Source organism: Polypterus senegalus, chromosome 3, assembly GCF_016835505.1.
Source record: "Polypterus senegalus isolate Bchr_013 chromosome 3, ASM1683550v1, whole genome shotgun sequence".
Lineage (NCBI taxonomy): Eukaryota > Metazoa > Chordata > Cladistia > Polypteriformes > Polypteridae > Polypterus > Polypterus senegalus.
The window spans coordinates 62,596,596-62,620,727 of record NC_053156.1 but is presented as its reverse complement, the minus strand read 5'-3'; the positions used below and the strand labels follow the sequence as shown (position 1 = coordinate 62,620,727).

At 40.7% G+C, this 24,132-nt stretch overlaps 2 protein-coding genes across 4 annotated transcripts; one reads left to right on the top strand and one right to left on the bottom strand.

The window, feature by feature from the left end:
* Nucleotides 1-135: 135 nt before the first annotated feature.
* pmela (premelanosome protein a) lies at nt 136-15,110 on the bottom strand. The gene is made up of 12 exons (XM_039747316.1): nt 15,014-15,110; nt 12,002-12,103; nt 10,749-10,895; nt 8,424-8,567; nt 8,074-8,235; nt 7,606-7,974; nt 6,819-7,418; nt 6,475-6,615; nt 4,940-5,033; nt 4,520-4,725; nt 1,678-1,768; nt 136-692 (listed from the first exon to the last, which is right to left on the bottom strand). Exons 1-12 carry the CDS (start codon nt 15,060-15,062, stop codon nt 536-538), a joined length of 2,262 nt encoding a protein of 753 aa, XP_039603250.1. The 5' UTR covers nt 15,063-15,110; the 3' UTR covers nt 136-535.
* Nucleotides 15,111-19,137: 4,027 nt separating this feature from the next.
* On the top strand, nt 19,138-23,140 carry LOC120526779. Of its 3 annotated transcripts, none has more exons than XM_039749927.1 (2): nt 19,138-19,174; nt 22,219-23,140. In XM_039749927.1, the coding sequence occupies exon 2, from the start codon at nt 22,309-22,311 to the stop codon at nt 22,945-22,947; it is 639 nt and encodes a 212-aa protein (XP_039605861.1). In that variant the 5' UTR covers nt 19,138-19,174; nt 22,219-22,308; the 3' UTR covers nt 22,948-23,140. The 3 variants fall into 3 exon arrangements, with proteins under 3 accessions (XP_039605861.1, XP_039605862.1, XP_039605860.1); XM_039749928.1 differs by lacking the exon at nt 19,138-19,174 and adding an exon at nt 19,223-19,302; XM_039749926.1 differs by lacking the exon at nt 19,138-19,174 and adding an exon at nt 19,638-19,662.
* Nucleotides 23,141-24,132: the final 992 nt, after the last annotated feature.

Here is a 24,132-nt window from a genome sequence, read left to right as displayed (position 1 = left end):
TGGGTGGGTGGCTGGCTGGGTTAAATACTTAAGCAACTCCAGTGCCTTGTTAATCGCAAATTTACACCAAGATAACAATATTCGCATATGTAATGTCATGACAAGGTCACAATTCTGAATTTAAAAAGCTCTTGCTCATTTCATAAAAGTTGGATATTTATTAAATATTATACAGGCATTTTTTCCAGATTTGACACAGTGGAGTTGCACTTTATATACTAGGACACCATACTGAAAGCTGTAGCTCACCTTCAGCACAAAGGTGCACAGGCCATCCTTGCTAATGCATATCCATGAGCCCATAAAAATGACATCATATGATCCCAAAAACAGTTTGAAAAAAGTTATACCTTCATTGCAAAAATACAAGAAAACCTCAAAAATCAGGATTTTAAGGGGCGGGCGGTGGGCAGACTGAAATTGATATTTCATGACGCTAATCCCTTTTCCCCCTCATCTGGCTATCACGAGCTAGTACTGTAAAAGGGTCTGGTGCTGGTTTGGTCATGAGATATGCATTAGCAAAGTGATGAACCTAAACAACCTGGCTTCGTAGCAGGGGCCGATTCTCCCCAACAAGCTCCCAACCCAAAAATGTCCTTAGGAAGCTTTGAACAGAAGTCTGATCTTCCGCTTCTGGCCTCCTGCTCAGGCCCTCCTCTGTAAGCGGGTGGTAGGCCTTCAGCCGATGCCTAGGAGGAAACGAGAGGATCAGTGGAGAGCAACCCATTGACATCACACCTTTAGTTGTAAGCCACCGCCAGAAGCACTTAAACACATCTGCAAGATCAGTGCTATATTTGCACATAAAGTATTCAGACCCCGTCATCCCCCCCCCACCTCATTTATGTTGCAATGTTGTGCTAAATAACCCAACCCCCCCATTCAAGCAACACTGAATACCCCAGACTTTCAGACCAGAGAACTATTTCTCAGTCCAGAAGCCCTAGGAGGTGCCTTTCTGCAAACTCCAAGTAGGCTTTCTTGTATCTTCGGACAGGGGGTCTTCCATCTGGCCACTGCAGCAAAGCTCAGTGGGGACTGCTGCAGTGATGGTTGTCTAAAGCTTAGCCAGAGTAACCGTCCAATTTTTGGTCACCCCTTCCCATGGCCCTTCTCCCCAGATTGAACAGTTTGGCTGGGAGACAGGCTCTAGAAGAGTTAGGTTTGTTCCAGTGTTCAATTATGGAGATTGCTGTGCTTCTAAGAATCTTCAATGCTGCTGAAATTTAGTTTCTCCCCCAGATCTGTGCCTCAGCTCTGCAGCCAATTCCTTTGATACACATTGTCAACTGTGGGACCTCAGACAGGCGTGCGATTTTCCCCAATCTTGTGTAATCAATGGAAATCAACCACAGGTGGACTCCAAACATTTGTGTCATTGAGAAATTTAGTTTAACATGAAAATCTATATAATCGTGTTTCAAACATGTCATTCTGGGGTAGGAGTGTTGCTTAATGAGAAAAAAAAAATGAAAGGATTTTTAGCATACAAAATAAGGCAAAGGGATCTAAATGCATTGTAGTTCACTAGGCAGTTTAAACTTTGAGGATCAAACATCACGAGTCAGCCTTAAGCACACTTACGACGTGCACGCTCCCGCTCCAACAATCTTAAATACTGAAAACAAATCACGAGGCAGAAACCCATGCCACCCAGAAAGCTAATCTCCTCACCTGTAGGTAAAAGCTACAGCACCAACTGCGCCAGCAACCAGAAGCAGCCCTAGAACCAGAAGTGTAATGGTAGTTGTCGAGGAACTTGATGCTGGGGGGGATAAAAGAAAAATCCTGTTGGAGGCTTCAGTATTAATGACCAAGCCCACTAGCAGAACATGAACTTTATCTGGTCATATTGGCTGGCCTGTTAACTGTGTAGTGGGCATAAATATCTAATATAGCCCCCTATGACCAAAGGAAAAGGGATTTTTCTTAAACATCCCCCTTCAACTTTTCATACTGTCAGCACACTTAGTGCCCCCATAGGTCACAAATACCCTATATTTTCCACCACACTCAAAACTTGCTTAAATTAGTCACCTTACAGGTAAACACCCAAATAACCCCCATTAAAAGAAATGTCAGTCTGTAATTGTACTAGTAAACTGCCACTGTGCAAATGCACTCTGCTAACTGGTAGTCTGTTGGGATGAGATTTTACTAAATAGAAAAAAGGGTAATAGACAAATGGGGTATATGGATTGAAGAATGGGATAATATTAATGCCTTTATTCAGCCATATCTGATTGGGGGATGAATCTACTGTGCTAGGGAATACTCCTCACCCAACCACCACCACCTGTCCTGTGACAGGCCCATGCAGAAATCAAAACCGTTGTCTTCACATTACTATGGACCAACTAGAACCAGGCTCACATTAAACATGTGCACCTAGTACAGCAGCAGCATCTCAGTTTAACAGGCCAGACCCCATAATGGATGAATCTAGCAGGCTGTGTTACATCATGCACATATGCTTATGGTTGTAATGCACTCTTTATTATTATTATTCACCTGTTGGTTGTCTGGTACAAATCTTGTAATTGATATTTAACCCACTTCCTATTGTCCAAATGACTTGAAATTTTGCACACTTACTCACTTCTGATGACAATACATGAATCAGTTTCACTAATTGAGCAATTAATCCATGTTACTTAAATGAAATTTAAAGAATAGTTCCAGATTTCGCCAACAAATGTGCTAGTAACGGACAGAAATATTAAAGTGTTAAAATATGGATTACAACATTATACTAAAACAAACCCAAGACTAAAAAGTTGAAAATATTTTCATCAACATTCAAAAAAAAAAAAAACACTTCTTACAATCTTGAGTGATGTATGAGAGACTTACTTTTTAGTACACTTTTTAACTTAATACTAGGCTGACCCGCCTTTTAAGGCGACCGACTTTTAAGTTGACCACTTCTGAAGGCAATTCAATATGTACAGTAGATCAATTTGATATTTTATACAAACTCATTAATTTGGTTATATTGCATTTGAGCGGTATTACTTTAATACTCGTAATTTCTGTTATTTTTGTGATGAAATTTAAACTTTTTTCTATATTGAGGTTGCCCTTTGAACCCCTGATATTTACTACGCGGTGAGGCATTTGTACTCCATCAACATTAATTATTTCCAGAGACATAATTTTGTCTATTTTTCCAGCGCATCGCGCACAACAGCAAGGGAACGATGGGAGCACCAGAACTCTGCTCACATCATGTCGTAAACGCAAGCTGCAAGTAGTAAGTCTGTGATAAGCAGAATACCGCTACGCTTTCCACTCACGGGATGGAAGGACAATCCTGACCGCTTTTATATAGCAAGAAAGAAGAAGATATCGCACAGTCTGGAGTAGAAAATCATCTTTTACCTGGAAAAACTAAACTACAAATCCCATCGTGCATTGCAAAATGGACGGGGCGTGTGTGAAACTCAGCGCCTGCGTAGCACTCACGGGACGGTAGGACAATCCCGACCATAGAGATAGAGAGCTAGAGAGATAAGCATGAAGTATACTTTGGTAGGCACAACCCTAGCATGTGTTATAGGCCGTGCTTTACCATATCACAAGTCAGGTCAGGACACACGGACTGAAGTGCTGTACCTTACAGTTTCATTCAGAAAATCTACTCACTGAGCCAATTAGGAACATTATGCTGAAAGATGAAAGGGCCTCTCCTTTTGCCCTCGGAACAGCCTCAGCTCTTTGTGGCACAGATTCCACAAGATGCTGGAAACATTCCATGGAGACAGGATTGTATCGTGCAATTTCTGCAGTGAGGCTTCCATGCTGTGAAGCTCCTTTCCTACCACATCTCAGAAGTGTTTTTGTATTTAGATCTTGTGACTGGGAAGGCCACTGAACACGCTGGCAGGTTCATGAAACCAGTTTCAGAGGAAGCTTGCTTTGTGACTTGGTGCATTCGTCATGGTGGAATTAGTCATCAGAAGATGGCTAAATTGTGGCCATGAAGGGATACACATTGTCAGCGACAACACTCAAATAGGCTATGGCATTCAAGTGATGACAGATATTAAACTGACCCAAAACATGCCAAGAAAACATTCCACACCCTAATTTACCACCACCAGCCTAGACTGTTGTCTCAAGGAAGGCTGGATGCAAGGATAAATGGAATTGACACAAACTTCTGACCCTACTGTCTCATCAGCTCATCACATCTACAGGATTTTATGCATTGTGCTGCTGCCACAGGAGAGTCTACACACTAGCATGGATAAGCAGGTGTACCCAATTTGCTCATAAGAGTATATTTACAGTTAAAACTCCCCCATTACCCTTCCCATCAAAGCCCTCAGTGCAGACGGAGGACAATACACAATTTCCAATATATCAATATATATTATATATCTATATATAAAAAAAAATGACAGAATTACATTTAAAATAAAATCCACTATTTGTCAGTGCAAACTGACTTTCCTCATACATAAAAACTTCTTGTGCCAGTTATACCAAAACAAAATTGACAAGTCACACAAACCTGCATTGATGTTGATGTGGGCACTGGCTGCTGCCAGGCTCACACTGTTGGCCAAGGACACATTGACACAGAATACTCCAGTGTCATTGAAGATCTGCCGGAGGACAAGCTGACATTCAGGAGTAGGCACCACCTCGCTGCAAGTTGTCTGCAGTGGAACTTCACAGTTCTCATCGGATATTATGGTGCACACTTCATTGGGCAAGCTTGTAGGGGGGGGTATGGAGAGAAAAAAAAAAAAGACTTTAAAAAGGGAAACGCCACAACAACTCCGCATTATACAAATCTTAAAAAAGAAATTGCCCAACCAACTTTCTCACAGGCTACCAAAGTCACTTGTGCACCTCACAAATCTCAAAACGCCAAGCCCTCCTCCTATAGGAAACCCCAGTCAGACACCACATCGCCCTTGCAAATTACCTGCCCTGACAGGCCACCGTCAGATCCACCACATTCGAAGATTCTGCCGTGTTCACGTTAGCCACCTGAATGATCTGCACAGCCTCAATTCCCTCTGAGGAGGCAAGCACAAAACATTTTGACTTCAGTATTTCATGGTTTGTATTTTCCATTCCCCCTTCGCAGTATGAAACCTTTTGATTGCTAAACACCCCACAAAGCAGTGCACAGACGTTTCTAGCCGTAGCTGGAATGGCTACCCACTACAAGATGAAATTTGGAGCCTTTGAAAGGAAAAATCCAATCTAAAATAAACCTCACACACGGAGCTGAAAGTTACTGTTTAATCCTGGTTTTAAATGCCTTTCATGCATTCAGTGTAGATTTGTAGATCTAACAGGATACACCACTCCACTGCAATAAGTGCCACCATGCTGTAGACTGGTGGTATTCTCAATTCACAAAAGAGCTGGTTCACTTCTCAGTCTACATTTATTGGCTTATAGGGTCTACAATACGTCATGTCAGTAACTTTCAACTGATACATTTCAGGTAAAGATGTTGGCCTAAAAGTTGTGTCATGCTGAACAGAAGTGCAATTTATTCTGGGAAAGTTCAAGTCAAGATAGGAAGGAGTATTATGCATTATTAGAAAGTGAAGCGTGACCTTTGAATGTTCTGTATAACCAAACTGAAGCTTTGAGTAGCTTTCGATTCCCTTGGGAATCAACCTTGCACTTATAGGATAATGACTGAATACAATTTGTTTTGGGGAAAAATGGTTGACTTCTCTACTAGAAACAAAGCTAGGTGTGAGTGCTTATTTTGGGCGAGGAGGACGGCATGGTTGCTGTATTAGGCTTTTTAAAAAAAAAAAAAGGGGGCTCTCACTTCAGTCACTCTTGACACTTTTGTAAAGTCCTCCATTTAGTTGCTGCCTCAAGATCAGCTCCTCTTAGTGTCCTCTCTTAGGTTCCATCAACTTTGCTCAAGCAGGAAATTGTGTTTAATTATATAATCAATTCTCCAAGACTGAAGGAAGACTGCCCAATTCCACGGAGGTTGTATAATTTTATTTCCTGCAATACCATTTAACAGGAAGGTCTGATTGTTACTTAGCAAGCCAACAGCTAGGATTGCCCATTCCTTGTCTAGCAGAGGTCCCTTAAGGACCCTTCCGGAAGTAACTCTGTAGGTGGTAAACTGGGTTGAAATAAGAGTAAAAGTAAAAAAAAATAGTTGCAGTTCGCCAGCAGCCTGCCATTAGAGGTCCTGAAGGGTGAATACCCTGGGTACAATATGGACAGAGACAGATAAGTTTATCATCATGTAGCTGGTTTTCACATAATCACCCACCCACGCTCCCCCCCAAATAAGAACCCAAGGTCACAGGTGATCGCTAAACATCAAAAAACTGGATATACCATCACCCCTAAAATGGAAATTCATTACCATGCAGAAATGCATTCTGATCACTTAGTAACTGTTTGCGTATCATTTCACCTAACCACTCTGCAAATTTCTGTAGAAACCTTATGTGCAAGAACATCACTTACGAACAACGTCCAGGTCTGTGGCGAAGGACCCATAGCGGTAGATCAGGCAGGTCTCACCAGAGTTCTCTAGTACTTGTCTCTTTGCTACTAACAGGGGTACATTGGCAGTTGCCTCAATCTGATCTTCCGGAAGTAGAACATCTGTGGAAACAAAAAGTCAGTGACCTTCATGGTGCAGACATCCAAACAGGAAGCAATGAAAGAGACATTTCCTAAAACAATCACACCAAACAACTCACTGAAGTTCAAGCAATCAGGATCTTAAATGCCATCGTTGCCAAAAAAAAAAAGCATATAATCTTCTCCATACTACTCCTTCTAGGAGAGGTTAACCATTACCTCACCTTCTGTCTCCACAATTTCATTGCTGATCTCTCCTGCTGTAGCAGCATCGGTCAGAGGGGTGACTGCATCCACTGGAGCAACCACATTTGCCACTACACTTGCAGGAGCAGCTACAGTCACCACCTCAGCAGCAGCATCAGCTGGGGCAACTTGTGTTGTATCCTCCTCTACCACTTCAGCAGCAGTGTCCGATTCTACTTCCTCTGCTACATCCCCAAGCATGGTGGTAGCTTCATTGGCCAAATCTAAGGAGGCAGCCACTGTCACAGACTCTGCTGTATTTTCAGGAGTGTCTTGGGTTTCATCTAATACTGCAACTTCTGGATCTTCCACTGCAGTATTGGCATTCGCCTCATCCTCAATAGTACCTGCTTCCACAGCAACCTCTGTAGCTGTTGTACTAACAGGAACCACAGCAGCCTCCTCAGGAGTCTGAGAAGCCACATTTGCCATTTCATTCAATGGTGTGGCATCATTAGCTGGAACCTCCACTGAAGCAGGAGCAGCCAGATCCAAGTTGGAAGGGACAGTAGGATTAGTGGTCAGGATGGGACTAGGGGTAGATGGCTGAACTGGGACAACAGAACCTTCAGCTGGAGCTGGCAAAACAAGGTAGACAAGGGCAGGGGAGTACAGGGAGAAAGGAAATAGGATGTTAACTCAAGGACACTTGAATTTGTGTGGGTTAGGGGAAAAATAATGTCAGTCTGTTAGTACTAGGGATTTTATAACTTTCAGAACAAACATTGTGTATAAAGCAAAACTACTTGCACACACTCCGCTTACCTGTAGAAGCTAGTTGAGGAGTTGTAGGTGGGTCTGAAGTAACTAATCCAGAGCCTTCTGTGGTGGCTCCAGGTGTGGGTGTGTCCCCAGAAGTACCACAGCTGGCCGATGGAATAGAGGCTTGCAAGGTGACTTGAGGCCTAAAAGCACCAGCACTCAGGTAGGTGTGAGTGACTTGTAAGCTGCGGGAAATCAGTGTTCCACTGTTGTCTCCAAAGTCCCAGTTGAATGCTATATCTGCATCCTGCAAATATTGACTTGGGTCATGTAGGTGAATCACGAAAGAGATTGCCTTGTTCTGGATGAAGCTTTGGTCTGCTCGGTTGACATCACTGATCTGAGAGATTAACAAAGAGAATGGGATCTGATCTGCAAAAGACATTTAGAAAAATGAGGGAAAGAAACGTGGAAATTGCAGTTAGTTATGAAAATAGTAAGTTTAGAAATTCATCACTGGAAACCCCCTACCTGTAACAGTGAATTGAGTTGCGGCTTGACCGAGTGGGACAAACTTATCCTTTCCACGAGAATGGTACACGACAACTTCCATAGAATAGGATCCCAGGGGAATATCATCTGTGCCAATTGTTAGAGATGAGGATGGTCCATCTGCCACCTGCCAAAATTTCCCTAGTTGTAGGCAATAATTAAGAATTTAGAAACCCAAAAGAGATCTAGGAAGAGCAACAAATAGAGAAAGGGAAAATCAAATGACTTGATAGTCCAAAAGATGGGACTTTAATGCAAAACCCAACTCTTCCTTATGTTAAAGTTAATTTGTTTGAAGGTGTCAACCACAACTGCAAGACATTTCTTACCGCGGGTCTGCCAGACAAACACAAATCTGGGCTTTCTTCGATTGAAGGTCCTAGGGAAATGTGCTCCATTGGGGAAGAAGCCACTCCATCCTGCTGAAGAGCCTTCACTGGGATAAATTGGATCTCCACCCTGATAGTGTGTGCCTGCATCAAGAGGTGGGATAAGAAGTTTGAGAAAACTGGAGCAGGGCTCAGTTTATGGGGTGTCATCTATTCATTCACTATGGTATGATTACTAACTGGTAATCAGATCCGAGTAGTGAAATTACATCTCTCTCTATTAAAAAAAAATCCTGGGAGGGAGACTAGGGAGATGAGACATGATCTTCTCGGAAGACAATTTGATGTCCAAGAGACACTTCAATGTCATACAAGAGAAGGCAGTGAGACATTTAAAACAAGTTCAAGGACATCTAACCAAGCAGTTGGAATGCCTTTGACAGACAAACATGTGCTCCCAGCTCTTAAAACAGCGACAAGCAACAAGCAGAACATGCAGCTTGCCAGCAGCAGCAGCAGGAAGCCAGCAGATGAACCGTCTGCGTTTCCTTAGCGTGCGTTCAGCATAAACCCCCAAATCACAACGCGAGTGGCAGAAATGCAAAGTGGCAAAAGGACAACTGCAATACAGGCTTTTGAATGATCGACATGCAGTGCGACAAAAAGAACACAGCTCGCCAGCGGCAGAAAGACAGCAGATTATTTGATGGCATCTCCTTACTGTGTGTGCAGCCACACCCAACACAACATGAGCACCATTATACGTCCTGCGAAAAAGATTTAACCACGCCCAGGGCCGGAAATAAAGGACAAGTCTTATTTTTACAAAAGTAAAAGTGAAAATAATGCATATGTAACAATTCCCATGAAAATATATACAGTATTATGAAATATATAGGGTGGCACGGTGGTAGCGCTGCTGCCTCGCAGTTAGGAGACCCACGTTTGCTTCCCAGGTCCTCCCTGCATGGAGTTTGCATGTTCTCCCCGTGTCTGCGTGGGTTTCCTCCCATAGTCCAAAGACATGCAGGTTAGGTGGATTGGTGATTTTAATTTGTCCCTAGTGTGTGCTTGGTGTGTGGGTGCGTTTGTGTGTGTTCTGTAGTGGGTTGGTACCCTGCCCGGGATTGGTTCCTGTCTTGTGCCCTGTGTTGGCTAGGATTGGCTCCAGCGGACCCCCGTGACCCTGTGTTCGGATTCAGTGGGTTGGAAAATGGATGGATTGATGAAATATTATATACACAATATATACATACACACACTTTAGCTTATGTGCAATACAATAAAATGCATACACAAAATAAAGGCAACAAGCCCAAAGAACTTGAATCTTTTTCTGAAAAAAAAAAAAAAAAAAGCTCTTACCACCATCCATTATAGTAAATTCACTATGCAATTGTGAAATAAATCCTCACCCTTTCCTTTAGGTATAGCTCCTCATTAATAATGCAATTCACACCTTCAAAATAAGCAGCCTAAAGGCTAGACATGGTGGTCAACTGGGTAGCACTACTGCTTAATAGCTCTTGGGTTACCTGCTCAACAGACAGACAGACGCAGCTTCAGTACCCATCACAAAAAAAGGTTCAAATGTTCAATTGTTTCATTCCCCCCCCTTAATTTCAGCAAAGCAACATACGCACAATATATACACACACACGCATATGGTTAACTGCATTCTATGGGACATTAAAATTTTAGTAGGCCGACTTTTTACAGCGACATGCAAAGCTAAAGCTACATACTCAGGTCAGATTTCCAGTAACCAGTTTAGGACACAATATGCTGCATTAGAAAGCAAACAGCATTGCTAAAGACCTTGGCCATGGCACAGTTATCTTTTCTCACTTCACCCTTCTGGCTGATGGTACATGGATATTAGCACCCACTCCAGTAGACTCCATTTCTATCAACAGATGAGGTTACTGAACAGCCAGTCAAAACATTTTCATGTTATATAAACAAACATCAGCACACACACTACATATGTTGTAATCTATGTATGTTTTTGGAGTTATTGTATCACTGTCTCTACTTGGAAAAGACATAAAAGTATAAAATTTTATTGTTTCGTAAATACAGGACCATTTGAAAGCTATAGATGTATTCTGCAACTCTTCCCAAAATTCCATTCAACTGGATGCAGGGCTCCTTCAGTTTTACCTCTTCAGAACTTCAGTTAGCCTTTGAGGTTTGTTAACCGTCATCTGGTGTACCACACTTCTGACCGATTGCCTCTTATGTAGGCAATGCACAGCAAGATTCCAGGAGCTCTAATTCTGTGTCACTCTGTACTTGTCATCCAAGATTAGAGATTAAGCTTACCATTTACTGTACAGTTGTGGGCCCAAACTACGTCTCCATCCTCTGTTACATTCTGGTTATGGGGAAACTTGATCTGAATGGAAAAAGTCACCTTGGCACCAGTCAGTGTGGGGCCATCATTACTTGTTCTGAAAGATACACCTCCTCCTGGGGAAAAGGAAAATGTATGAATTACTGCTTCTGTAAGAAAGGTAGGTCTATTAGTCCTCAATCACCATCACAATAGTTTTCCCATTCCTAACGTTGGAAGTATATCAAGGATTACATGAACCGGATAGTATTCTTATAAAAAATGTCCCAAAGTGGTAACTCAGAGAGACGCCATAGTCCCCTTCCAAAAAAAAAAAAAATTTTGTCATCTCAACCATATACAAGTAGATAGTAGATAGACTAAATTGCGAGGCTCAAGGTCCACAGTGTAACATCAAGTGCAAATAAAAAAAAATTAAAATAGAATTTTAATTCGAAATTTAATTTTAAAATTAAACAAACAAGACATTGTGCAAAGACGAGATTGATGCAATGTATGGTATTATGCGATCTAGATACATAGTCAATAAATATGTAATACATGTATAATAGATAATACAGAAATTATCAGTGTATGATAATAGTTGTTTAAGACATGTGTAAACAATGACAGGTTAAAATAGCAGGACCATTTTTTGGTTCCCCAAAGACACAGCCAAAGGAAGAGTCCAGAAGGATTTTTTAGATCTGCAATAGGCTCCACCAAATTTGGATTAGGATTACCCCCCACATGTCCCATGGATGACTTGTGATGAATTATACTCCTTAAAGTCGACTTTCCTTCCAACAACTCCTGGTTTCAATTCATGTAGTGAATTAATTCCTACTCTAGGTTCTTTCCACTAGCCGGTGGGGGCTAACCATTATTGGGGGTGGTAAGCTGAAAATGCAACTTACTTTCAAGGGCCCCTGGGCATACACCCACAACGCCTTAACTGTATGGAGCCTACAGAGGAGGATCTATCATCAAACAGCCATGAATATATGGTAACTGATTTGTTAAATAGCAATGGGTCAGGATTTTAAAAGGATTTTTACTGCATACAACACAGGCCAAGTTCAGGTCTTCTTATGCAATGAACCCTTCCCAGATGAAATGGTGCTTTGTCAAGCAATGGCTATATGAGGGACCACACAACTCAAGAAAACTCAAGTGCCAATAAAGAATCCATATTTGTAAGTGTGTGGCTTATATAATCCCATATGAAAATGCTAAAGCTCACCTCTCCAAACATTTCTGTTTCTTGGATCTCCATCTTTCCAAACAGGATACCGACTGGAATTCCATGGTCCATATCTAGAGAATCCTCGAGGAGCCCCTAAGGCTGTGAAGGGGAAGAAAAAAAATACATATGCAAATGAACCAAGGAAAGTAATATGAGAGGGGGCACAATCTGGGGCATCCACATGATTGAGTGCCACATGACTACACTCCCAAAAAAGGAGGGTTTAAGGAAGCTGGAAATCACAGGACCCTTCAAATGTTAAAAAAAAAAAAAAAAAAAAGCCAATCCCCTTCATGTGACTCTCATCTGACTAACCCTAATCCTGTGGGGCAACACAGACTAGTCAGCCAGCAAGTCTGGCAATTCACAAGTGGGTTACCTTCAACAGGAGATTTAGAAATTCTGTACACTTCAGCTAAAAAAAAAAAAGTGCGTCAGATACATTTGTTACATCTCTACTCACAGCACCCCTCACATTTGATTATTGTGGAGAGCAAGGGTCCTCTTTAGTGCACTTGTAAAGTGAGGGTGTCAAATCTAACAGGAATCAGATTCTGCAAATACTGGAACTACAAAAATTGCAGGATTATACATCAGCACCCCCAAGTCCACATCAATACTTCTTAGTTTCTAATGCTTCATCATATAGAATAGGTATTGCCCAGACACCCATTAACGCCAGTGGATTAATAAATGTTGCTATCCAAGCAACCACAATCAGTATTCGCTTGATAAAAATTCAGGGTGAAGAGGTACAGTGCATTATTGATTCCAGCACAGTTAGGTAAGAATTATTCCTTGATGGGACACTAATTCACTGCAGCTTTACCATACACTTGACCCAAATTTACAAGTCAGTATAGGAGACAAGACGGCCATATGGGTACAAGAGCTCCCTCGTGTACAGTCCCGCACTCATACACCCCAATACAGTGTTGCTCTGCCCAAACATGGCTTCAGTAAAAAGCCAACTCATGACAGGAACAGCACAAGCAGAGAATGAGAACAATTTGTAGCTCTGAAAGAAAAAAAAAATCTATTAAAATACTCTAAGTGATGTAAATACAAAGTCACACAACAAATTTGAAAAAATGATGCTACCGATGATAACTGTAACCACTCTCAGGCAAACCCGATTCAATGGCGCATTACATGCTTAACATAGCAAACCATATTTATGTAATAAATCACATCCAAACAACCTATATACACTGTCAGGTTAACAGCTTTATCCAAGGCTCACACAGGAATTGTGCCTGGCCATGAAAGCTCAATGACTTACCAAGACCACCAAGTCATACAACACCATCCTTTCTCCATTAAAATCCAAAAAGGTGCCTTATATAAAAATGCTTAAAAATAAAAAAAAAGCCACAAGTGGGCAAATGCAGATTTATCCTCCAACATGCACTCTTCTGATACAGGGTTAGTGCCTGTGCTGCAAAAAACACATGGCAGATCTCTCTCCTTGCCGCACCCGAAAAAAAACTATTATCTTCAAGGTAAGGTTGAAATTTAATATAAGGAAGGCCAAAGTCTTGGTCAATGGACTGCTAATTTTTGGAAATCATCACATCTCCAGAAATGGAAGTGGAGGTGGGAAAAGCTGATTAGGAAACAATGCAGCCTATTAAATGAGTGTTGCTAATTAAAGGGCTCAGCTTCTAATATTATAAACTACCGAATTCCATAATGCATGTTTAGGGGCTGATAATAACCAGGATTATCATAATTGCACTTTTTAAGTACAATAACACCTTTTAGTAAATCTAAATTCAGCTTAGGGTGACCTGAAGTACTGGACGGGATCCCAAAACCACACGGTCGATTGGCATCCCATAAGTGGTGACTCCTAACACTGTGTGTGTGAAATAAGAAAAAATCATTGAAGCAGCTAAAAGAAAATCATACGATACACTTGACCTTTCATCCTAGCATAGGGCCCACCCTTTCAAAAAAGTATCCCCAGAGAAGGGGCAACATAATGGGGAGCAGTAGTGCTGCTGCCGCTCAGCTGGCGAGGACTGGGTTTGAATCCCAGGCATTGTTAGAGAATGGAGGGAGACTGTTCAAGGTGTTTGCATTTCTTCCAAAGCCCAAAGATAACACATTCAGTAGATTGGTAGCTCCAAATTATAGTATTTAGGAGCAGATCTTGCTTTGGTAGACACTCCATCCAGGGCCAGTTCCAGACTTGCTGGGTCTATGCTGTGTCCTGTGGGTGCATTTGGACTTCTCAGTCTCAATTCACAGTGAAAACATTTACAGCTGTGTACTCAAACATTTTAAAATGTAATGTAAAAAGCCTAAAATTTCTAACTAAATAAAAATAAATAGAATTACACGGTATCAATGATCTACATGAATGCATGAAATGACATAGCCCATCTTACAACCCAAGAGCAGCAGCTGCTTTAGAGTACAGCTTAATACATTGAAAGGTGCCAGCCGGAGAAGATCTGGACGGGAAAGAACACTTCATTTACCAGCCACACCAGACGAAAATTTGATTTCATTAAATGAGGCAACCAAACGGATTGAAGTGAAATTAACTCCACACAGAACAGAAGCAAGATCCAAATACTTGGACCAAGAAAACTAGCGCGGTGGTGCGCCTCACGCATCTATAAACGCCTCAGTATAAAACTTCGCAAGTGCGCTTCTAAAGCGGAGTGTCACAACTTTGATTATTAAGTACTTGTTACACGAAGAGAAAAAAAAAAAAACAACAGAGAGAGGTCAAAATTTCACACAATTGTAAATACAATACGCGATCATGCGTTACCAAAGTGGCAAATTTAAGACTGTGGACTTACTGCCGAGTAAAATGCAGCCTTTCTACCCGAGTTCTGCTACCTGCTCCCACTAATCAAAGCAGCCTAATGAGGATCGTTAGCAAGCCGCGTCCTTATAAAATGCGCCATACGCTTTGTCGCACTTCTCCAAGCCGAAACGCTAGGAGCAACCGAACATCACCGGACTGAATGTCCAGCACAAAAGAATACTTACAGTCAGCCACAGCCGCGCCCAGTAGCACCAACAAAAGTGAAGACACCATCTCCCAGCACACAGGTGTCGCCAGTATAATTTAAAAGCGCGTCGAGCGCTCCGCGAGCTCCTTTAAATAAGCGGGGCACTACCTTCTCTCACCCACTCCCTCCCTCCCGCCGTAATCAGCGTGGACACGCCTGGACCCTCCAGTCACAGGTCATCCCCTTCTGAAGAATGTCTCACATCCTGGAGTTGTACGATAGATGCCAAAAGAACAAAGGTTACAGCCAAGCTCAAGCATCCAGGGTATGCTGCCTTTTAAAACACGCACCAAGTCACAATATTAGCCTCCAACCATTTGGAAAGTTTCAGAAGAAAGAAGCTACTCAGAGTTAACTGGGATCTACGAGCATAACCTTTGCAAACTGGCCAGAAATGTGCTAAAACGTGCACACTGGGTTGTATGATTATGTTCCACCAGGCAGCAGATAAATATGAGAGATCAGAAAATGAATGAAATGTTTGTATGAATGTTTTTAATGTGGAATGCACATTTTTATTAACGCTTTCAGCCCTGCACTTTACTACGAAGTCAGCACTGTTAGTCCACAATACACAAACACACTAGTTTCTAAAGATCTGTGTCAAATACTTTTCAAAGTCTGCAACTGATTGCTAGCTAATCTTTGGTGTTTTTAACGAGTTTATGGATTTATCACAGAAAACCATTGGTTTTCAAACCTGCCAAAAGCTTTTGACTACCAGGGTCATAAAAACACCTTCAGTGATGGACATGTGTCTCATTCAGGGATGAATCCTGCCTTTTCACTGAGGCTGCTGGGAATGTTTGGCCCTTTATAATACAGAATTGGATTAGGTGAGCTTGGGAATGTTATGCTAAAATGTGAAATGTTGGATTGGTTCTTCATCCAGTGTTTGGTACTGCCTTGTCCCAGTGATGCTGATCCTAGCATACCCAGGCTCTTCATAATCCTAAATGTTTTTGAGATTTGAGAATTTAGTGTAATGCCATTTTATTATGTGATAGATAGATAGATAGATAGATAGATAGATAGATAGATAGATAGATAGATAGATTGGACTTTAGCCAATAAGTGAACAGCAACCAGGTGCATCCCAGGACTTGAAGATGTGTCCTATTCTGACAGATTTAGACAATTAAACATATTTAGTCTCAAGCAGAGATGACTTAGAGGGAACCTAATCCTGGTCTTCAAAATCCACAAAGGCATTGATAAAACAGATCAGGCAGATTTCCTTCAACTTAATAGTGAATGACAAACACAAGGACACCAGGGGAAATTAAGAGGAAGAGTATTTAGGACTCAAGTTGGAAGCATTTCTTTATGGAGACTTGTGAGAATCTGGAACAAGCTATTGAGACATGTAGTTAAAGCAGAAACCTTGACAACTTTTAAGAAATATCTGGATGAGATAGGGGCAGGTCATGATGGATTGAATGGTCTCCTCTCTTTTGTCACATTTCTTATGTTTTTTCTTTATGTTCTTCTGTTTGTCCCCAGTGGGATTTTTGGCTTTTTTACAGACGCACCATAAATAATTAAACAAATCCACTTTAATAAACAGACAAGTGTCTGTGTGTGTGTCTGTGCATCTGTGTGTTTGTCTGGTTGCTAGGGTTAGGGAAAAAAATTAAAATAGGCAAAACATGTAGAAGGAGGGTCAAAAAAATCAAAAATGATAATTAAAATGCCAAAAAACTAGTCTAAATCTCAGGAAATTGGTCTTTTGGCCTATTCTGTTGTCCAACATTATATATTGACAACAACAGCATGGCAGCAACTTTCTTGCACCTGCTTAGACCACATGAATGAGATTTATAGCTGAAATGCTATTGAATAATAACTTTGCATAATAGGTAATGAATGAATGAAAATAATGGTAAATCAATACTCATATCGGGACACCAAAATCCTAACACAACTAGACCAGAGTTACTAAGTCAGGTCAATGCAGTAGCAACCAGCGTTGCATTTTTCCAGTAAAACACTTTGACTATAAGAATGGTCAGTTGGATAAGTGAAGTCGAGAGGAAGCGATAAAAATGGTTTCCTGTATCTGAGGAGGAAAAGGCAGCCATTGCAGAAAGGGATCAGGTGCTTATTACTATACCAGATCAAATGGACAGCCCATGCGTGAAATAAAAAAAACACGAGGTCTCTGTTGATTGCTTAGATTTCAACCCAGCTTGACCAGGTAGCACAGCTTGTATTATTATATCACGACAAAAAACAACTCTCCTCTCAGCTGCACCCTTAAATGGCTGAAAAGAAAGAAAACAATGTTATGTTAGACAACATGCCTTTTACTTCAAGAAATGTTAATAATGTCATCCTTATTACAAACAAATAGAGCCAAACATTTTCACATTGTGACAATTCTTGTGTATAAAACTGAGATGAAACATAAATGACATTTCATCCAAACTCACAAATAATTGCTCCCAGCTCCTTGTATTCTATGTGTGAAGACATCCATCCTAATATCTTAGTGAGCAATGAACATATGAACATTTACCCTGTGCGTCTGCATTCTTAAAGAAATAATTTATTTACTAATCATAAAAGTTACTAATTTAATGAATCCCCTGCTCATTTTGAATTCATCCCTCATCTATTTATAGACATGTCTGCCATCCATTTTGCAAATGTGCTCATTCCCATACACAGTCATGGAGAATCAGAGCCTCTCTCTTGGCAGATCAGACACAATGATACCTACTACCCAATTTTACAAATCCTACTTGCAATAGTTGCACAGCCAATGTTGCACTAATTGATAAAGTGTTATTAAATGGCATTGTCCATGATTCCTTCAAACTAGCCACAGTTAGACATCAATTAAAAAAGCCAGACTAAGAGTCACACACCAGCTTCCTATTGTAAAGATTCAGTGAAACTTCTAAACGTTCAATTTGAATCTTTCATTAAAAATGACACTCTTTATTGAACATTTCAGTCTGGCTTTCACGCTCCTCACTGCATAGAAGCTGCTTTAACTCGTCTTGTGAATGATATTTTAACCTTTGTCAGTGCATGACACTCCATTATTATTATGCTTTTAGAAATAATCAAGCTTTTAATGATGGATAGCGTTCTTCTACACATGCTTGAGAATTTTGTTGGTCTACCAGGTGGTGTCCGTATTTGGTTTAGTCCACGGGTGGCAAACTCCAGGCCTGGAGGGCCCCAGTGAGTGCAGGTTTTCTTTCAACCCCTTTTCCTAATCAGTGTCCAGTTTTCACTGCTAATTAACTTCTTTTCCCTCTATTTTAATCTCCCTGTTTTAAAGGATTAAGTTTTATGAATTGATTTTTTTCTTCATTAAATGACAGCCAAACAGAAATGAGACATGAAACGAGCCAACAGATAGATGACCAGCTAAACTGGGGCTTCAAACTCCAACCAGTTCCTTAATAAAAAGCTGATTCTTGCTGTTAATTAAACCTGTAATTCAATTCCATGGCTTGTTGCTACTCTCCTTCTGCCACAGCAGACGTTTCCAAAACTGTTGATATTCTGTTTTTTTCTAAGAACTCCTAAAATGTTTTGGTAACCTGAGGGATCAACCTTACTGTGACCTTCATGTATATTTTCAGATTTTGTTTGATGGGTACAGGTGAGCTGGTCATGTCCTGCTTGTTTTATGTCTCATTACTGTCTGGCTGCTAATTAAGGAAAAAACAACTAAGGGGCCTGAGTCAAGCTAATTAAAGCTAAGGCTAAAGAAGTTAATTAGCATCAAAAACTGGTCACTAAATAAGAAGATGGTTAGACTGAAAACCTTCAGCCACAGCAGCCCTCCAGGACTGGAGTTCAACACCCCTGGTTTAGTCTACAGTTGTCTGAATACTTGTAATATGTTCAGAAGACCATAAACTAGGGGTCTCCAAATCAACTCCAGGAGCTTTATTGTGGGTTCAGGTTTTTCTTCTAACCCTTTCTAAATAAATGACCAGTATTTGCTGCTAATTAACCTATTTTCCCTTCATTTTAATTAACTCACTATTAAAAACTCAGATCCCTTAATTGTTTCATTTTATCCTTAATTAGCAGCCAAACAATAATGAGCTGCAAAACGAGCCAACACATGACCAGCAACATGTGTCCATCATTCGATATCTGAAAATAAAGAAAGGTGAAGGTCTCAGTAATATTGATCTGCTCAGGTCCACAAAACATTTTGATGATATTCTTAGAAAAAGGAAAGCCAGCAGTTTTGGAATGAGAAAGAGAACATCAACAAGCCCTGGAATTAAATAACAGGTTTGATTAACAGCAAGAAATGGTTTCTAATTAAGAAACTGGCTGAAGTGAAATTAATTGGAGTTTGGGGCCTCGACTTAATGTCATGCTTTAGCCATAATGTCTCCTCTGAATGGGGTTCAAAGAGTAGTTTCTTGTTTGTTTTGTGTTATTTTATGGCATTCATTTATATTGATGTTTATTTCACGTATTATGTACATGTTTCTAAGTGTATGCTGAGAAAGGAGAAGGGCCTTGGTTATGACCCATGTGTTTTGTGGGTGCCCATCACCATCAGGAATGGCCCTCCACCCTATTTAAGGGTGGCCCTCCCATAGTTCCTTGCAGTTCATTGAATGCACTAGTGGGTGGAGAGTTTTTGTGAGTATCTGTGTCTTTGTTATTGCCTCTGGATTTTTGAGCCTGTATTTTGATTCTTGACTTTGGATTTTGTTTTTGGCCTATGTTTTGACTTTTTTAAACCTCTGTTTTTGACCATGCATTCTGGATTCTTTATTGGAACTTTGTTCATTGTGTATTATCTTGCCTTTTCAGGCAATTTCTTGTGCTCTATGGAGACTTGGTGTATTGTAGAGCCTTTGAAGAAATAAACCTTTTTTATTTTATAAAGATTGTTCTTGGCCTTTTGGGTTTCTAGTCTGGGTTGTTTGGTGCTTTCTCCTCACTAGGAGGCAACCCTACAAAGTGTTTTTTGAATTGGTGCTTTTGTAACTCCCTCAGATTCATGACACTTGGATGGTCTTCTGTTGGCTCACTCTACATCTCTTTTACGGTTGGGTCCCATTTGGAGGAAAAAAAAAATGAACCAATTCAGAACACTTAATTAAAATAAAGGAAAAAGTTAATTAGCAAAAACCTAGCTACTAATTAACAAAAGGGTTAGAATGAAAACCTGTGGCCATAGTAGCGCTCCAGGACTAGAGTTGGAGACCCCTGCCACAGACTGTACTCCCTCATCACTGTCCACAAAAATGAGGGAATACTTTAGGATTCAGGGCTAAGAACAATTCTCACTTTCAGTAGATCTGTTGGAATTATTTTTATTTATTTTAGAAACATACATTTTTTTTTTTTTCTTCATATACTGACCCTCTGCTGTAGACCCCTAAATAAACCAGGGGGGAATAACGTCTGTCTTGGAAGGCCACAGTGGCTGCAGGTTTTGTTCCAACGCAGTTGCTTAATTGGAAAATGGTCCCTACCAATCATATTTAGTATTATGACCTGTTAGTGTGTTTTTGGTCATGCTTTTATTGTAGATATCTTTTCCTTTCTAAGGATATCATACAAATGACTTGAATCCTAAAACGGATTAGCAATTTTCAATCGTTCCCTTTTTTTTCCTATTCAGTTTCTTTCTAAATGTTTAATTAAACCAAGTAGTGCATGGTGATTACACAGGTGTAAATGGAAACAAGCTAGATGAAGTGCTGGTTCCTTTGTCAACTGCATCTTATTGCTAATAAGGAGACATTTACAAACTGAATGCTGCAGTTTACATGTATAATTGGCATTTAAGGATTCAATCTTAACAGGTAAGTAACAAGTAATATGAAGCAGAAAAATGTCACTCGAGCAATAATTGACTTTGCTAGAAACCATTGAGCTGGAACAAACTTACAGCCACCCCGGCTCTCTAGGACCAACATTGCTTACAACTGATTTAAACTAAATGCTACTTTTCCTAGTGCATAATTAACTCTTCTATTGAAGTATAGCTATTGTCATACTCTTGCGCTTACGGGGCAGCTAAAGGGACCAAATGAGCATGAAAGAACAAAAGGTAGAGGACTGGAACAGAATACTAATGCCTTTTCTCCACAGAAAAATGGAACATTAGTAAACCAATCTTACCTCCTCCGGTAAACAAATATACTTGTACTAAAAATATACTTTTAATATCCGTACATTTCTTCTAACAAATAGTTTTTATGTGCTAATAAGTGCAAAGAAAATATAATACAAATGTACTAATTAAATATTGAGTACTTCAGTGTATATAATCTAAATATGCTAATTTGCACTAATACTTAAATTGATATTAAGTGTACTCGAAGGATACCCCTAAAGTATAAAAATGTGTTATTAGTGCATTACTTAATACTGTGCTATGCATACTTTAAATAGAAGTTCAATTTTGGTGTACTTTCATACACTTGTGTATTTTACTGTACCTCTGGGATATAATATACAAAAAGCATGCTATATTTGAGTTGTAAATGAATTTGAAATTTATCAAATGTTTTCAATGTATTCTCCTCATTTTGATTGAAATATACAGGTATAGGAAATATTTAAGTGTATTAACAAGACTCTAAAATGTGGATTCAAATGTACTGTACTTCAAGCAGAAACAAAGTTCATTTATGAAAGTACAGAAATGTGTAATTAAGTATATTTAAGCACATCTTAATGGTGTCTCAAAATAGCACATTCAAGTACACTTAATTGTATTTAAGTATATCTAGTTACACTAATGATATTACATTAGCACACTTAGTGCTTGAAAATAGCACACTTGTAACACAAGTGCACTTAAATTAAGTGTGTGTTAGTGCGCTTTTTTTTTTTTTTATTTAAAACCTGAGTCAAAGCAATGCAATAATTCCACTTCCGGTTCCTATTCTGAAGACATCACTTCCATCTTTCCTTGATGACGTCCCTTCCGGCTACCAATGAACATGTAATTTCCGTCCCTCACTACCAACATCACTTCCTTCTGATCCTTTTCCTGTCTCTGTATCATTTCCTGCCATCATTACAAAAGACCTAGAAAGAATTTTCTCAATGTCAAATGTCTGTTTTCTGCAATTTTGACCACAGTATCGGTCATAAGACTTCTCAAGTTTGACGATACTATACGGAGAATTTCCCCAACTCTTGACCCCTTTTGTTAATGTGTTTATTTCTTCACAGATAGGCATAGCTGGCAGGATTCGCTGTTCGAAATGTCTGAAGAACAGAACCCAAATACAGTGCAGGAGACCATACTGAGACCTCCAGAACATGCACCTGGAAGAAACGAGGACCCAACTTGCAAAGATGGAGGCTCGGCTCGCTGTGGCAGAAGTGGGAAAACCGGAGGCTGCTCTACCTCTCCCTGCTCCGTTACTGACACTTTCGGAGGAGGATGATATTGAGTCATATATGCTAATTTTTGAGCGTACCACTACACATAATCTTTGGCCAAAGACAGAGTGGACATACATACTTGCACCATACCTGAAGGGTGATGCGCAGCGGGCTTACTGCAATCTCTCCGAGGAGGAGGCTGCCGATTATGACACTCTTAAAGGCGAGATTTCCAAGTACTATGGCATCACCGTGGACCAGCCAACGAGGGAATGGAGGCAGTGGAAATTTGACCCTGATAAGCCCATAAAGACCCAGGCTTTTGAATTCTGGAGGAAAACTAGGTGCTGGTTACGACTGGATGTCAATGCCAGACAGGTCGTAGAGCAGTTTGCCTGTGAGACCTTGGTTAATTCCCTGCCTGACCATTTTGCTCAGCAGGTCCGTAGACAATCCTATAGAAATATGGATGCCCTTATAGAGGTAATCGAGCGACACTTGGTGATCTCCAAGACTGAGAGGTCGGATACAGACTGCTCGCCTAGCCCCACAGAGGCGTATTGCTCAACCTGAGCCCTCCTGTCGCAGTACTGAGCCTCTGGTTAAGCCTAAAGAAAAACTGCCCAGTCCTCCCCACTGTTACAAGTGTGGGGAGCTGGGACATATCATCCCTGCCTGTCCTCTTGGGGTCAAGCCAATGGATTGTTCCTGGGCACGTGGGGAAAGGTATTGTGCTCTGTCTGTCCCTCATACAGGAGTGGTTTTAGTAAATGGACATCAGATTGTGGCTATGTTTGATTCCAGGAATAACATTTCTATTGTTGCTCACTGTTTTGTTCTACAACAACAATTCCTTAAAACAAAGACCAACAAACTAACTTGTGTTCATGGAGAGACAATTACAAATCTGCCATGTGTATTATAACCTTGGTGGGCAATACCAAAAGACTTTTAGTCATGGTATTGCCCGTTCCTTCTGGCCCAGTTATATTGGGACGAGGTGGGACTGGTCTAATAGTAATAGTCATATAACCTAACCACTCATAGTGGACGGGGTTTCTTTGAACTTGGCTGCCCTCACACCGTGTATCCCGATAGAACAAAATGATGTTGCCACCCATTGTGATGTGGTGGCCAGTGGAGCTTACACCATGGAAGCAGAACCCGCGTCTGGAGAGTTTGAAGGGGTCAAAACCACACCCCTTGAGGAGGAGGATGATGATCCTTTGCATGCCCTTCATTTTCAATTTAAACGCACACCCTCAACTTTTAAACAGAAACTGTGGAATGATGATTCCCTGAAATTTGCAAGAAATGCAGTAATTTCAATTGCTGGACAATCCGTACAGAATCCCATTCCACAAGGGCCCCACTTTGTTCTAAAATCTCTTGTATTGAGTAGCAGAGCACGAGGGTGAGGTCACTGCTCTTAAAGCGGTGAACCTTCCAGCGGGAGATTTGTGAAATATCGCATGCCCATTTGGGAACCGAATAAACTTTTGGAGAGGATCAAACTCTGATTCTTTTTGGCCCAGAATAAATGAGGAGGTCCGATTTTGCTCTTCCTGTCTGGAATGTCAACTTCGTCAGATTCCCTGTAAGGACCGTGCTCCTTTCATTCTACTCCCACTGATTGATGTCCCCTTTAAGTGAATTGGTATCGATCTTGCCTGTCCCTTGGAACACCCAGCAATGGGTCAGAAATATATTAGTCATTGTGGATTATGCTACTCCATATCCATATGTTGTTCCTGTGCA